The 17,261-nt window shown below is 39.4% G+C and overlaps 1 protein-coding gene across 1 annotated transcript in view; it reads right to left on the bottom strand.

Moving 5' to 3' along the window:
- Positions 1-17,261, bottom strand: part of LOC123514027 (orexin receptor type 1-like) — a 94,309-nt gene that overhangs the window by 48,484 nt on the left and 28,564 nt on the right. Inside the window, 1 exon segment of the mRNA XM_045271596.1 lies at positions 7,592-7,771. Coding sequence (XP_045127531.1) covers positions 7,592-7,771 — 180 coding nt within the window.

A 17,261-nucleotide genomic window follows, 5' to 3' on the forward strand; every position in this document is an offset into this window, starting at 1 on the left:
TGTGTGTGTGTGTGTGTGTGTGTGTGTGTGTGTGTGTGTGTGTGTGTGTGTGTGTGTGTGTGTGTGTGTGTGTGTGTGTGTATGTGTGTGTTTCCGTGTGGTGCATGTATAATTCACTGTGCGTGGCATGCAGCTGGTGTTGACTGTGTTGTGCTGAGCGTGTGAGTGTCCTGCATTTCGGTGTTTGGAAGTGTGTGTCTTTTCATTTTTACAGGCGAAGTGTTTGTTTTGCTCTTGATATGCATTCACATTCCAGTCATTCCGGTTGGATGAACGAATTGCATTTAATGGTAGTGTCGAAAAAATCTCTATTCTCGGTCCTTATCTTTATTTTCTCTCTCTCTCTCTCTCTCTCTCTCTCTCTCTCTCTCTCTCTCTCTCTCTCTCTCTCTCTCTCTCTCTGTCTCTCTCTCTCTGAGTGAGTGAGTGAGTGAGTGAGTGAGTGAGTGTGTGTGTGTGTGTGTGTGTGTGTGTGTGTGTGTGTGTGTGTGTGTGTGTGTGTGTGTGTGTGTGTGTGTGTGTGTGTGTGTGTGTGTGTGTGTGTGTGTGTGTGTGTGTGTGTGTGTGTGTGTGTGTGTGTGTGTGTGTGTGTGTGTGTGTGTGTGTGTGTGTGTGTGTGTGTGTGTGTGTGTGTGTGTAACGAAGCCAAACAGTTTTGACAAACGCTAAATAATTATTCTCAAAACAAAAACGCTGAATATTAAACAGTGATGTAAAGAAAATACTAAAAGTTGAGCTGTAAAAGTGAACAGCAATGATAAATGTTGGACTTGCGTACGTAAGCTGCTTGTTATTCATTCTTCTCTTAATATTCGTTGGTCAGTCTTTTCATAAACTCCGCAACAACGCTTCATTAATTATTGTCTCGATTCTTTTTCTTTTTAACGGGAAAACTTCAGCAGCAGCATCAGTAGCAGCAATATCTCCTCTCCTATTCTCTATCTCATTGACTAATTCTACTTATTTCTCTTATTGGACAAAAGCTGATTTCTCTCTCTCTCTCTCTCTCTCTCTCTCTCTCTCTCTCTCACATGCTCAGGGAGACTTAAAAAATTATCTTCAAGAGTCTCTGGGTCTCGTAAAAACAGTTTGACATGCCTATTTATTCAACCATTAATTTCTTATTGGTTTATTGAACTTTCTCAATTTAGTTTGTTTATATTAATTTGTTTTGTAATTCACGCTGGTAGAAAAAGACTTGTGCTGGAAAAAAAGATGAAGATATTTGCTGGAACAGAAAAAAAAAAAAAATTCATGAAAATAACTGACACTAGACTGCACTTATGAATATAAAGCATACAACAATAACAACAACAACAACAACAACAACACAGCAAATACCACCACCACCACTCACATCCACATTTACCAGCATAACCCCACATCCACATTTACCACCACCACCACCTCCATTACTACTACCACCAACAACAACAAACATGCATATCAGGTTCTTGCACTGAAAACCCGGAAGTTCTTCAAGATCATCAATAAATCTGTCGTTTCTTTCCACTCCCTTATTTTTTTTCTTCTCCTTTTCGTTCGTTTCTATTCCACTTGCCTTTCAGAAACCACAAACTGCACACTATTTCTTTTTATTTCTTCTGTGCAACTTTTTTTTTTTCGTGACCTTATTCAGATTCTGCCGAAAATGGACATTATTATTCTGGTGACAACAGTTGCAAATGAGGAGAGAAATGGCTACGTGTCGGTGGTGGTAGTGGTGATGGTGGTGGTGATGGCGTGACGGGTGGTGGAGGTGTAGTGAAGCGTGGTGGAGGGGAGTGGATGGAGCGCAAGGAGAGGGTAGGTGGGTAGGGGAACGAGAGGAGGAAGGGACGACACAGCTGAAGCATACGGATTGAAATTCTTTTTTCCTTCTTTTTCGCTTTTGTTTTCTGTCGCTTTTCCTATTTGTTTTGTGTCACTTTTTCTCTTTGTTTTATGTCGTTCTTTCATTCTGTCCGTGTCCGTGTCCGTGTGTGTGTGTGTGTGTGTGTGTGTGTGTGTGTGTGTGTGTGTGTGTGTGTGTGTGTGTGTGTGTGTGTGTGTGTGTGTGTGTGTTTGTGTTTCATAGCACGTGCAAATATCAGAGGTAAACCGCCACAGCAAAAAATCTGGCAAAATAGTTTTTAAAAATAGTGTGAAAACGCAAAAATGGCCATGCTGGGCCTGCACTGGGCGCCGGATGCTGTGCCGTCCCCGTGGAGAAAAAAAAAAAAAAAAGTAAAAAAAAACGAAAGAAACAGAAAAAGCAACCAGCACTTTACCACCCACCTTCCATTATTTTAGAAAAGTCTTGCGTCTGAATCGAAAATATTCATCCTTGAAAAAAGAACACTTGGCTAATTCAATTACATTAATTACGTTAGTCACACGCTGTTCATTACACAAATAATTCATTAGTCTTAATCTTTTAACCACAAGAGTATTTTTTTTTGCATCAGGAAAAAGACTTTGTTAATCCTATCACAACAATTGCATTCATGACACGGAACGTATAGCAGAAATACTTTGCAGAAAGTTTTAAAGGTTTCCCTGCCAGATAATTTTTTCCTCCATATAACCACACATAATATTAAGGATGTTTTTATTTCTGTATTATTGTCTCTTAAATAAGTCTACAGTTGAAGAGAAGGACAAGATTAACTTATTAATTTCATGAGTGTCCGTGTAAAGCAGTAAAAGCATTGAGAGTAAAGATTCTGTGAGATTCAGTGACTGGGAGCAAATAGCCTTGATCTACAACTTGCTTGAATACAAATTCACTCACACTTTCTTATTTCAGAGCCATTACGAGCACAGTGAGAAGCATTGCATATGAAGAGTAGTAATAGTATGGTGGAGCAAAGATTTTGATACAGTTCATATAATTCAATAGGAAACAATTTCACTGTAAATTAACTTGATTAGAACCCGGTTTACACTCCGCAAATCACAAGGTATTCCAGGCTCGTTATATTCTCAAAAAGAGGATAAAGAGAAGCGATGGTAAGAAATTTAAATCCCATTCATGTAGTTCATACGAATTAATCTTGATATACATTAAGCTTGATTACAAATTCATTTCGACTATCAAGTTTATGAAAGCATTTTGTACTCTTTTAAACTGGAAAGGGAAGACGGGACAAACATTGTGGTAGTCGTCGTAAAACAGGGGTAGCATGGAGACACCTGAGTCCATTATAAAAGTGTATTTACGGATAGCACAATACACACAAGTGTAAACCGAGCGAAACGAGAGGCAGGAGGCGTAGCGTGTCGCCTGAGGCGGCGGCGAGCGAGGACTGAGGGGAAGGACGTGACGTCAGACAGAAAGGGAGTATGGGAAAAACAAAGGACATGCTAACAACATTCTGCTCGTTAGATTTGCCTCAGTCTTTGTCTTCATTTCTCTCTATATACTCTCTCCGTGTCAACACTCTCAACAGCTCAATGCAAAACTAAGTGGTATTCCTAATAAGCTAATTAAACCAGCCAGTCTTGCCTCATTCAATACGTCTCTTGCAGCTTCTTTGGTCTCTTATGTTTACATGTTCCGTTTATTAAAAGTGACTAACTAGTCAATATAAGCAGAATAGCAATAATGGTGATGGCGTTACAAAAGGAGACACAATGATGGGTGAATGGAACAGACTCAGTAATCACGTTGTTAGTGCCGAATCAATAGGGAACTTTAAAAGTAAGAAGATTAAACAAGTTTGGGGATTGGGATGATGGACGGAAGTAGTTACTGCGTTTTACATAGTGGCACATTTAGGACTAATGGTTTACTTGTTTGCTGATGTTCTCTTGTAAATTTTCCATGTTAACATTACGAGTAATTACAGCAACAATGAGATGAGCCGTGGAAAGCATGATCTAGTGCTGGGAAGTCACTACAGCATGGCCATTTCAGCCTTTTATTTCAATAGGAGGAGAAACGGCCTATGAGTAACAAAACTGATAAAAAGGTGTACTGAGTCGAAAGCGGTAGTAAAAGAAAACACAAGATAAGCGTCTTGAAACCATCTTCTTGAAAGGGTTCGAATAATGGGAAAGTTAAAATACAGAAGCAGGCAGGGAGTTCTAGAGTTCACAGGAAAAAGATGAATGATTGAGAATAGGAATGAGAGAAAGAAGAAAGTCTTGAGCAACAAGGCCGCTTGAGAAGGGGAGGCATGCAGTTAGCATGACAATAGTGGTAGATGATAGGAAGAGATGCAGCATTGGGACAATGAGAAGGAATGTGTTCTGATTCACCCGTAGTCACTGTAACAGTTGCCGTCACGCAACCACTAGTGTTGATCCACCTCTGAGTGCACACTGACCTTCCCAGCCCTCTATACACTAATTAGCATTACAACATGAGGGCAACACCCCACTCCCCTATACATTGTGAAATTCATGTGTTTATTTTTCATTCATATTAACTAAAAGAAACAATGGAACTATTATATGATTTTGTGACTTTGAAGTCCATCTGTAAACCGATAATTTGTACATATGATATTGATGCTATTGTGTGAGCGAATCTCGTGTGGACAGTGCAACGCTGTAAAGCCTGTCAAGCTTTCACTAAATTTCTTTTGTTTTCAGAATCATCAATGGGTAGCGCTCACTCTGATATCAAGAGAGTGATCAAATAAACTCAGGTCTTTTGTTCTGTTACATAACTCTTTTTCAAATTACATGAATGGGAAAGCGCCGTTATGTCATATACTTTCGAAACTATTTTTCCCTTATTGAAGTGTGTGTGTGTGTGTGTGTGTGTGTGTGTGTGTGTGTGTGTGTGTGTGTGTGTGTGTGTGTGTGTGTGTGTGTGTGTGTGTGTGTGTGTGTGTGTGTGTGTGTGTGTGTGTGTGTGTGTGTGTGTGTGTGTGTGTGTGTGTGTAGTGTCAAAAGCACCTGCCTGCTACGCTGAAGCTAAGCAAATGCAAGAGTACACGTGGAGATTTGTCTGACGGTCTGAGGCAGGGGAAAAAAGTAAGTCAACATCACATCATTACTACGCTCAAGTCTTTATGATATACTATTATCTAATATCCTAGCTAGTTGGTTAGTAACTTAGCTAAGGTAGAGATAAATATATATCATCAACTGAATAAACAAACTTCTTTTCGTTCCAGAGGATACTCTTTGATGAATGAATAAAGTAAACTGTCTTCTCACTAGCACACAAGCATTACCAGAAGCACCTGCCCGCGGCGAAGCAGGTAAACAAATGTAAGAGTACACGTGGAAATTTGTCTAAATTTCTAAGCCAGCGGAATAACATGAGTCAACATAACACTTCTACTGTGCGCTGAAGTCTGTACGATATACGTACTTACCTAGTCAGTTTGTCAGGAACTTAGTTAAGGCAGACATAAATATACATAACATAATATACACTATGGCTTTTTATCCTACAACATATTTTATTTCCATTTTAACGTTTGCATATGAATAGTATAGCACCGTTACCAGAATATGAATAATATAGAAACATTATCAGAATATGAATAATATAGGAACATTACCAGAAGCACTTGCCCGATATGTTGATGGTAAACAAATGCAAGAGTACACGCGGGAGTTTGTCTAAAAGGTTTGGGGCAGCGGAACAAAAATAAAGCCAGCAACATTATGACATTACTTCGCTCAACCCTGCATGGTATAGTTGCCCACGAGTTAGCTGGTGAACAAGTTGAATAAAGTAAACATATTCTAGTTTTTCATTTAAATACTGAGTCTCTCCCAGCCAGGTTTGTTTTAGATACATAAACTCTCTCTCTCTCTCTCTCTCTCTCTCTCTCTCTCTCTCTCTCTCTCTCTCTCTCTCTCTCTCTCTCTCTCTCTCTCTCTCTCTCTCTCTCTCTCTCTCTCCCATTTCCACGTGCTTTTCATATGCGTATAAAGAGTATTTTGTGAGGGAATTAAAAAAAAAGAAAATCCAAGACATCATAGATCAAAGAAAGCAAGAAAAAAGAAAAGAAACTCAAGAGAAAAAAAAAGAAAAACGAGGAAAGAACATAAAAAATAGGCGAAAGAAATTAAAGAAAAGGAAGTAAACTGGTAAAAAAAAGAGGAAGAAGAAGAATAAACACAAGGGAAAGAATAGAAAATGAAGATGGTTTACGAAGGGAAAAATGTTTGAGAGAAAAAAAAAAATAGCACCAAGGATGGAAATGTAGGAAGAATTGTAAAGTGGAGTAAAGGAAGGTAAGGATGGTGAAGGAATGAGAAAGAGGGAAGGAGACGAGACAGGAAGGAACGAAGGGAAGGGAAGGAGTATCAAAATGGAAGGAAACAAGGCAAGAAGATTAAAGACACGAAGAGAGGAGGAGCACAGGAGACATGAAGGAAGGAAGAGAGGAAGGATAAGCGGAGATGAAAAGAGAGGATAGAGAGGGAAGGCCGGAGGGAAAAGAAGAAAAAAAATGAGAGGACAGGAAAGTGAAGAGATCAGAGAAGGAGAGGGGAAAAAAAGGAAAGTAAAAAGGGAGAGATGAGAGTAGAAGAAGAAGAGAAACAAGGAGGACGGGAGAACTGCAAGATGTCAAAGGGAGAGAAGAAAAGGAGAAAGGGCAAACAGGAGAGAGAGAGAGAGAGAGAGAGAGAGAGAGAGAGAGAGAGAGAGAGAGAGAGAGAGAGAGAGAGAGAGAGAGAGAGAGAGAGAGAGAGAGAGAGAGAGAGAGAGAGAGAGAGAGAGAGAGAGAGAGAGAGAGACTGGAGAGATAAGGACAGAGGGAAAGGGTATAAGGATGAGAATGGGGAGGAGAGACAAGAAAGGAGGAAGTGCCTTTTCTAGTGGGACCTAATCCTACATGATGGAACAGACATCTTTGAAGAGCCCGCCCACTTGTCTCTCCCTCACCTGTGCACCAGTATTACCTGTGGCGCCTCCGGAAATCCGCGCCACTCACCTTCACTACCTATTGAGTATTGACGTATGGTAAATGTCTTAGAATCTGGTCTATAGTTTGTTTACGTACGTACATTTGTTTTTGGTCTGTATTTTTTTTTTATTTTATTCTCTCTCTCTCTCTCTCTCTCTCTCTCTCTCTCTCTCTCTCTCTCTCTCTCTCTCTCTCTCTCTCTCTCTCTCTCTCTTAATCTACCTGTGCATAAATCAACTCAGAGCGGAAAGCCTCAGCCGCCGCCACCTACCTGTGACCTTCTTAAGCTACCCACCCACTCCCTCTCCCCCTCCTCATGCCCTTCTCCTTCCTCTAATCCTCCTCCTATTCCTCCTCCGCCTCTGCCTCAACAACACAGCTTCCCTCCAGTTGCCTCACGTATGTACTCGTACTTGTTATCTTGGTTTTTCTAGTTATTCACCAATTACTGTTTCCCATCCAGCACGATATCTGCTCCTCCTCGCCACTCTTTTCATGACGCCTTACAAGCCACAACATTCTCAGGGACAGCAACTGTAGAGGGTGTTTTTGTTATCGTTCCTACCTTGTGATGTTCTTGACTTGAATAATTTTAACTGCTGGATGTTAAAACTTGTCGAGAGAGGTTGAGACATTTAAATTACCTGCTCTGTTTACACTACGTTAATTTTAAAGAAGTCGAGATATGACGGAGATATATTTCAAAACACCTGGCTGGTTTCCCATCTCACCTGCAAGTCGATGTAGTTCATGTATATTGCGTAGGGCAGCACCACGCAGACGGAGGTGATCCACACACCCAGGACGGCGATGAAGGGAGGTAGGCGAGCCTTGTGGGGGTACACGATGCGACGGTAGCGGTCCACACTCACCACCACCAGCGTGACCATAGTGGCGTGGATGGGGGCGTCCTGGAGAGGAGGAAAGGTACAGATGTTGAGATGAACAGGTGAACAATAATCAGTGACGAGCAAGAGCGCATGAAGACACGTTAGGAACTAGATTTGTCAATTTCTTCCGTAATATTTCAGGTAAACTAAACATATTTTCTTCGTATTTCGATCCCTTATCCAGGAAATTGGACACAAAAATATCTTTTCGATAAAAACAAACAAAAACTCATCATCTTGTCAACCTGGCTATATGAAGATGTATTTTATGTGTATTTCTATGTAAATATGTATGTTTGTATGTTTCTATGTATTTTTTTCACTTGTCTTGCGCGCTTCTTCCCTTTCCCCTGATGGCCACGCGGCAGGAGGCCTGAAGACTGATCACCAGCCAGCTGGTGGGAAACCGCAGCTGTGGTCGTATTGTTGATTTGTTCTGTGGAGTTTGTTGAAGACTTGAGGCGGCGGAGAGTGAAAGGCGGAGCGCAGGACCGAATATGATCCAAGCTTATTGTGAGACTGAGCAAAACTACGAGGAAGGGACGGGATAGCCCGGCAGCTTGGCTTTAGAACTCAAGAGATGTATAGCTTTATGGTATCACTCCCCAAGCAGGGTATTAAGGAAGCTGGAGTCTTGTGTGTAATGACGTCGTTGGAATGCACTAATGTTCGCCTTATCCATCGCAACTCTTCGTAAAGTCGCGCCGGTTGAAGGCATCGGCAGGGAGATTATCGTGAAGCTGTCTTAAAGTGCTCAACTCCAGTGTTCGTATCTAAGAGTCAGACATTAACTTTGATTGCAGCTGAGCCCACGTGCAGGAGAGGGAGCAACAGTGGTGGTTAGGAGCATCAGTAAGAGTAACACCTTCCCCTGACTGCAGACGTGACACTCCCTGCGAGATATAGAAGCTTAACAGCGCGCGGAGACGATGTAAATGAAGGAAATGGTACGGTTGGCCCTGCACTTACTATCTAAAGTTATTGTTATGCCCCATGCAATTAGATATTTGAAAGATTTTGTTGTAAATATTTGTGATTTATTTATACCAAGACTGATACTGTTCCTGAGTTTTCCTTTTTCCAATGTTGATATAATGAGTTACAGTCTTGCTTCTACTTCATCGGTGTATCTTTATTCTGGGTCTTGTTTGCCTAAGAGTAATATACTGAACGTCATATACCTGTCATGAATCAGCTTTATTAAGGTCTTTCCTAGCATCAGCATCTGCTACTAATCAATCAAGTAATAGTGGGAAGAGATTATTAGTTTTCGGTAATAATAATAATCGTATATTGGAAGAGAGAAAGTAATTTTCCTTACATCAGTTTCCAGTCTCATGATATGTAAGAACAATACGGATCAGTCATCGTTTCCTACAACACCTGTCCCCGTCGGTAATGATCAAGAACTGGAGGGAGAAAACTATTCCTTCCCTATAATTAGTCTTCATTACTAATTATTGTGGAAAAGTTGCCTTCGCTTCCTTCTGGCGTAGAGAGAAGACTGCCAGTAAGATCCAGACATTTTCATTTCCTGAGCCTTGTACACGATTGCCACCATCACTCTTGTCGATATATTCTAGTATTGTGAACACTCACTGACAGGAAAGGGTTGCAGGGATCATAACTTTGACGCAGTGTTTGTTCAGAATCTTTAAGGCATAGTTCATATTGATTTGTAAAGGAGTATTAGCAACAGGAGCGATGCTTGGTCAAAGGGAATAATTACCACAAGTCAAGCGGAAAGGCTCTCATCTTAAAGCCTATATTGCCAAAGGTTTCAGCCCCTAATCTCTACTTCCTTTAAATATTTCAATGCTATTTTTTTTATAATCATAACTTTATATGAATTTTCTTATTTAATACGTTCCCTTAATTGAAAGCGTTGTAGCTTAGAAAATACAATAAACCATTTATTCTCTCTTATTTTTATATCCTTGAAAACCTTTTTACATAGTGATGTATGCGTTAATAAAGAACGACTACAACAGTACATGTGGTAACAGACCGTAGTGAAAGATACCAAGTAAAAGATCTCAGAGTTATCAATATCGAATGTGTTTACACGATTATAATGATTGTTTAACATTTTCAGTATCATGAACCCTATCACAGGATTCGGTCAAATTTAAATAGACATTTCTGGTAGTCAAGGGTTTTCAATAACTTTTAGTAACTTGTTCCTAAAAATATATCTCAAGTCCCTTCATTCTGACAACAAAATTCTGGTCTTTTGAAGCTCGAAAAAAAAAAAAAATGGTTAACAAGGTGAGAACAAAACACCTCACAAACCCTGCGTATATGCACAGGACAGACCGGGAAATGGAGAGGAGAAAAATTATCCCACGAGAGTGGAGCGGGGAGGCAACGTGATACTGCTGGCGTCCTCTTTGAAGATTAATATAAAAGTGTTTTCCCGACTGCAACAGGAAAGAAAGACGTTACAGATCATTAAAAGAGGACGTGTGGTGTGGAGGAAAAAATAACATTTACGCGTACATTTTATTACAGCGAGTTAAACAATTAATGAGAGAGGTTGTGTTAATGTGAGAACAATTAGTGCTTTTAACGTCGACACAACTTAAAGCTTCGGTAATGCCTTGATATTAAGATATACATATATATATATATATATATATATATATATATATATATATATATATATATATATATATATATATATATATATATATATATATATATATATATATATATATATATATATATATATATATATATATATATATATATATATATATATATATATATATCATAATGATGATAATGATTATGACGAATTCATATTCTAGTTCAAACTTAATGAATGCAGACTTTGAAGGATTTCAACATCAAACACTACGGAGAGAAGAAAAGAAAAAAATACTTCCCTCTTCCCTCTCTGTGACTGCTTGTTACTCTGTGTTTGCGGTATATGTTTTTTAATGACATCCTGGAACGTGTATATCGTTACATTTGTTCCCAATAATACGTTCTTATTTGAACTTAGACATTGACAATGCAGTATTTCCAGGATTCTAAAAGAAAAGAAAAGCTGTACTGACTCCGTTTCTCGTTTGTGTGTTGGTTTGCTTATTTTCATGACAAAAAAAAATAAATAAATAAATAAATGCATTGCTTTATTCATCAGCGTTTGTTTCCTTGATTGCTTCCATTCTCCAAATGACATGTACATTCATACATTCTTTATTTTTCTTTACTTGCCGTTTGGGAGACTTCACTTTCTTGCTTGACATTTTAGCTTTGGATTTGCTTCAGGAATATCCTACTTAGAGGAGTGACACCTTCAGTGGGCATTTCTATCTAGATTGTATTTATCTTGCCCTTGATCGATCTATCTTAAAAAATAAAAATAATAAATAAAACTTCTTTGGATTCGGCAAGACAGTTTTCGTCAGTTCCTCATCCTGTAGCGTCGAAAAGAAGTGTTCAGTGTAGTCATATAAACAGTAATAATGAAGGAGTTGAATGGCGCTTGGACGGCTCTTGCTGAGTGAGCGACTACGTGGAAGAGTGTAATTACTTCCATTTCTGAACACTTTTATCCATTTTTTTTCAAGTTCTAATTTAACGCCACACGTGTTTTGTGCTGAATGTGCAGCAAGGAAAAAAGTGATTAATTATGCTTTTTGTATATATATTTCATGTTTTCGCTCTAAGTTCAAGTGGAAATACGAGTTGTGGTGATGAAATTCTTATTGTTCCTGAGATGATTACAGGTCCATTTTTCAATCTCTTTTCTCAGGCAGTGCACCGAAAATGTTCCTTATTAACGAACGCATTGTGTTGATGGAACACTTATGCACTGCTCCTGATATTCTCGGAATGTTCTGGAATTGTTTTCAGAAAGATAATAACTTTCACTTTTAATCGGATGTCGAACCATGATAAAAATCTCGAAGCCATCCGCAATCCTTTTCATTTTTACATTTTTCTGTATTCCTGAGTTCTCTGATCTGATAAAAAAAAAAAAAATGTCGATCATTTCTAAAAGGAAATTGTAAGTAGATCAAGTGACTTACGATTCAGGGAAGGCGGGAAACACAGAGAAAGTTTCTCAACCTCTGAACTAACCTATACAGTCAGAGCTTTATCCTTTTGGTGCTGTGTGTTGTCTCGGTTATTGGACAGACGCCTAGACCTGACTGGCGTCCTTCGGCTTTGGTGACGTTCGAACCTGCCTTTTATCAGAAGAGTGTGATATGATTTTATCTTCTAATGAAGTGGCCGTTTTATTTTTGTCCAGCAGCGTGATCCTCACAAGTTCTCTCCGTCTCCACAATAAAAATCCGCTTTAATGGCGCTACAATGTCATTAACTTTAGTTTCTTGCTACAAATGTTCATGTTGCTTCATTTCATACTTGTGAATTCTCATGATATTGCATTAAAGTGGGAATGTAATTCACTTAATTCTGTGACTGATAGAGCTACTCTCAAATAGCTACAATGTTGTTTAGAGTGTATTTTGAAAGACCTCATTGGGAGCAAAATAGTGGAGTGACTAAACAAATTTAGTATTTGTGTTTTAATTTTGGACCAAGCATAATAGAGTGGCGTAACTGATGAGATAACAAGTTGATTCAATTTTTGTCATTAACAATCAGGGTTGGAGTCATATGGTGCTGGGATGTGAACATGAACGGTGCATACAATTACGTTGTTTGCTCGTGCGTAGCTCGTCCACTCTATCTAATCAGTATGAGTCAAGGGCGGATATTGAAATAAAGGATCAACGCCTCTCCCGCCAAGGTGCGTTCCAATCGTGACGCGCAGATGAGCTTCCCTTCCCGCGCCACCATTGCATCGGCTCCGCTCCACCACACCATCGATTTTTATCACACTATTAAGCGCACTCTTTGAGCCGTGCCCCCAGAGCGTCTCTATAATGACTTTCCTTCCATCTCTTAACGAGGCAATTAGCTTGCGTATTTATTATCACTGAATCACGTCATTCACCTGTGCGTCACCTTCCACCAGATAACAGCTGTTGCCGGGATGAAGTCCACACGTCTTGCTGTCAGGAGATGTAATTACACCAAGAGTCTAATCATGTCCTTGAAACTAACTTCATCTCTCTTTAATACGATTGGCTGAGTGACCTCGCAGCAAAACAGGTCATGTGGTGCCAGCTAGTGTTACGAGAGAGTGCCACCAATAAACTAACGGGGTCCAACATGGATCTCGCAGGCTGCTCCCTATCTATGCCACTAAAATCATTACCGAACCACTCTGCGCAATTAGTCTCCCCTGAGTGAGGACACCCATCATTAACAAACTTGACAACATTATGATGTTGACTAAATTAATGCGATGTCACTCCCTGTTGCATACAATACATTGTCCACTGCCTTGATGTTCGATTTTCATGATTTTTTTCTTTTACGGGAATTCTTGAAAATTCTGCAATAAAATAAACGTCCGAGACCTTGATCCTTCTGGTGTGGCGGTGAAGGTAGCGGTGATGGCACACGGATGCATCATTACCTGTTTCTCGATAACGGTAATGCTAGTCTCTCCCTTTAACTCATCTTGCAAACGGACCCCCTTACCGACCACTGCTCTCTGGCGATCCAACCCTCGCTAGCCTCGTACACAGCCTTCACTTGCCCTCACACACCCACACCCACACACACACACACACACACACACACACACACACACACACACACACACACACACACACACACACACACACACACACACACACACACACACACACACACACACACACACACACACACACACACACATACATTTGTCTTGAAGCTTTGTTACATGAACATCAGACTTATTTGTGCTCTTTAAAAGTTACTGCATCACATACACGCCTCTAGAATACTATTTTCAGGTTAATCTTTTAGCTTCATCGATGATCCCTCCTTGCATCGATGAAACTAGAAATGAATTAGTCTTTTGTATCTCGAGTAGAGTGTTCTTCCTTCCAGGGGACGGCTTAAAAGTACGGATTTAAACGCATTGACGAATTCAAAGCTCATATCAGTGTCAGACAACGAAGGAAGCATCACCAGTATGAGCAAAACGAATAACGTATCTTCTAATGAGACACCCAGAACAATACTACACCTGAGTTGTCAGTGACTGGCGCTGCGATTCCGCTGCGACCTGCTTGGAATGCAAATTATATCATTGCAGTTTTGAGTTATTGTTGTCACTGCAGCGGACGATCCACTTCAATTCAAAAATTTCTTTGCAATTCATACTTGCAAATATAATTCAACTGTATTAATGCGCTTCTATGTTAATCCGCTTCTATATTGAACTGTCTGTCTGTCTGTCTGCTCTCTCTCTCTCTCTCTCTCTCTCTCTCTCTCTCTCTCTCTCTCTCTCTCTCTCTCTCTCTCTCTCTCTCTCTGTCCCATGCAACATCGGGAATGTTTAAGAAAATAAACAAATAGTTAATGGCTGAGATCACCAGTAAGGATTCAATGAAACTTTCCAATAACGTAACCTGTAGTTCCCTATTCGTTACCAATGAAGAATTATTGCATGCAATATTTTGTAAGCATACTCGGCATCAAATATTAATTAAAAACATCCCAAAATATTAGGCATTCAGGCCTCCCTCCCTAGCGGAATGTGGGGGCGAGTGAACCAGAAACACTGCTGCAGGAATAACTGCGTGGAGCGTTTTTGCAAGGCAGTCCTTTTCCTACAACTAATGTTCCTATGTTGCCACGAGTCTTAACTTTCATATATATATATATATATATATATATATATATATATATATATATTTTTTTTTTTTTCGATAAGGGGATACTTGAAGAGTGTACGGGAAGCGCTGTTCAGCTTCCGCCCATTAGTGGCGTAGGCAATTTTATTTATAGTGGTACCCATATTAGGGCCCATATCACCGCCCAAGCTCATCTTGAGTGTAACCACATAGAACCTGGGTATCATGGTGATATGTAGGTAACTTTAAACCACTCGACAAATGGTAAAGTGTTTTAAGGCTGTACGTGGTGGGATTCGAACCTACGCATGGACGTCTTCCCGATCCCACGCTCACCACCTTATCCACTATGCCACCACCTCCCTAATATATTTATGTATATATATATATATATATATATATATATATATATATATATATATATATATATATATATATATATATATATATATATATATATATATATATATATATATAGTGTAAGAAGCAGACAAATGAGTGTAAAGGTGGTGAAACCTGGCAGAATTAGAATACTGTTTATTCTCTTGCGTTTCGACTCTCTGAAGAAGACTCTGTCGAAACGTAAGAGAATAAACAGTATTCCTAATTCTGCCCAGGTTTCCTAACCACCTTACACTATATATATATATATATATATATATATATATATATATATATATATATATATATATATATATATATATATATATATATATATATACATTTCGTTGAAGGTGATGGCCAGTTTGGCATTAATAACTTTAAGATATATTCTTTATACCTTAGAAGTGTCTTTTCTTCTTTTCTAATGTGATGTTTCTTCTACGAAGCTACTGAGGAAGGGACAAGAGACCCAAAATCAGGATCTAGCAAAAATGGTTAGTTATTGCGAAGCCATTACAGAATTAGAAAAAAATAAAATACACTTCAAAGGTATAAAGAATTTCTTTAAAGAAAATCATTAATGCTGAACTAGACATCATCTTCAACGAAGTGTGCCTGAGAAGGAATCTCCTGCTACACATTTATACACTATATATATATATATATATATATATATATATATATATATATATATATATATATATATATATATATATATATATATATATATATATATATATATATATATATATATATATATATATATATATATATATATATATATATATATATATATATATATATATATATATATATATATATATATACACACACACACACACACACACACACACACACACACACACACACACACACACACACACACACACACACACACACACACACACACACACACACACACACATACACACCAACCCACCCACCCACACACACACACATACAAATACAAAGACAAAGATATAGAAAAAAATGTAAATGTAGATACAAATATGAGGAGATACCCTCGCATGCAAACCTGTATTTACAAACGCTGTATCTTCTTGGTGAACGTTTCCACTCAAGTAATCTACAATACATGCCATATTTTTCCACCCTTTCTTTAATGTCCGAAAATTTGCAAGATTTCTCCCTTGCAATGTTCTCAGGCCGAAGCAAGCGAGTGCCTCTGAGCCGTGAATTCTCACGACTGCAATTGCTTCAGACAGAGATCGAGAATAATGTGCAACGCATTAGCCACGAAAGCTTTGAGACTCGTATTTTTAGCTGCCATTTCTTGCAGCGCCAATGCAATAAGTATTAGGAGTGAAGAAGAAGAAATTGCTTCACTGCCGCGAACGCTGAGGAGGAAGGCCGGTCGCGGCTGAGCGATGGATGTTTGGCCTTGTCCAAAACTATAAAGCAGAATGAAAACCGGCTCCGACCTCCCTATTGACGCCTCTCTTGATAGCCATACATATTTGTCACAACTCATGGACAAACATGACATTCATACTTCATACCTCGAGGTTTCTTTTTTTCTTTCTTCCCGCGACTCCCATCTGTTTCTTTTTTTCTTTTTCGTCTTTTGTCCTCCATCTTTCACCTTCAAACCCTCACTTGCCCTTTTCCATCACTAACCCCACCGCCGCCTGATCCCAGCTGACACCCAACAGATGCTCCCCTTCCCGTGACGTCAGCAGCCTTTCGGTGATGGAGAACTAGGAGGCCATTTTTGAACATTTAGAGAAATGAAGAAAAGAAAGGAAAGACAGATTTACATAAATACAGAAACATGTGAACGAGAGAGAGAGAGAGAGAGAGAGAGAGAGAGAGAGAGAGAGAGAGAGAGAGAGAGAGAGAGAGAGAGAGAGAGAGAGAGAGAGAGAGAGAGAGAGAGAGAGAGAGAGAGAGAGAGAGAGAGAGAGAGAGAGAGAGAGAGAGAGAGAGACTGACTCATAACTTTCTAGAGGACAGATGATTTTGATACATCAGTGCTCGTCTTGAAGGATTATTTACGTCACTCATCCCCTTTCTGCTCATGCCAATATAACAAGCTGGTTAATGCTTCGAGTTACTTAATCGTGGACACGTGTGTAATTCCGATCTATGAGCAGGGGATGTGGAATTACAGCCTGTTTCTCACCCGCGGCTTTGTTGATGAATTGGCGCCCATGATACACAACGGCGGTGAGCCCACAGTTTGCAAGCATTGCCTCACAAAAGACTTAACATCATAAAAAAAACAAATGTGTTCAAGCGCTGAGGTGTAACACAATTTGTCTATTTGAAAGGCTAAATTTAGAGGAATCCGTTAGTGCGGCAGTTAATGATGATGGTGAGCCGGCGGTTGGAATACAAGGGTATTAAGTTCTGATGGAATTTTACGATCCATCTCGCTCCCCATCCCTCTCTCA

Source organism: Portunus trituberculatus, chromosome 37, assembly GCF_017591435.1.
Source record: "Portunus trituberculatus isolate SZX2019 chromosome 37, ASM1759143v1, whole genome shotgun sequence".
Classification (NCBI taxonomy): domain Eukaryota; kingdom Metazoa; phylum Arthropoda; class Malacostraca; order Decapoda; family Portunidae; genus Portunus; species Portunus trituberculatus.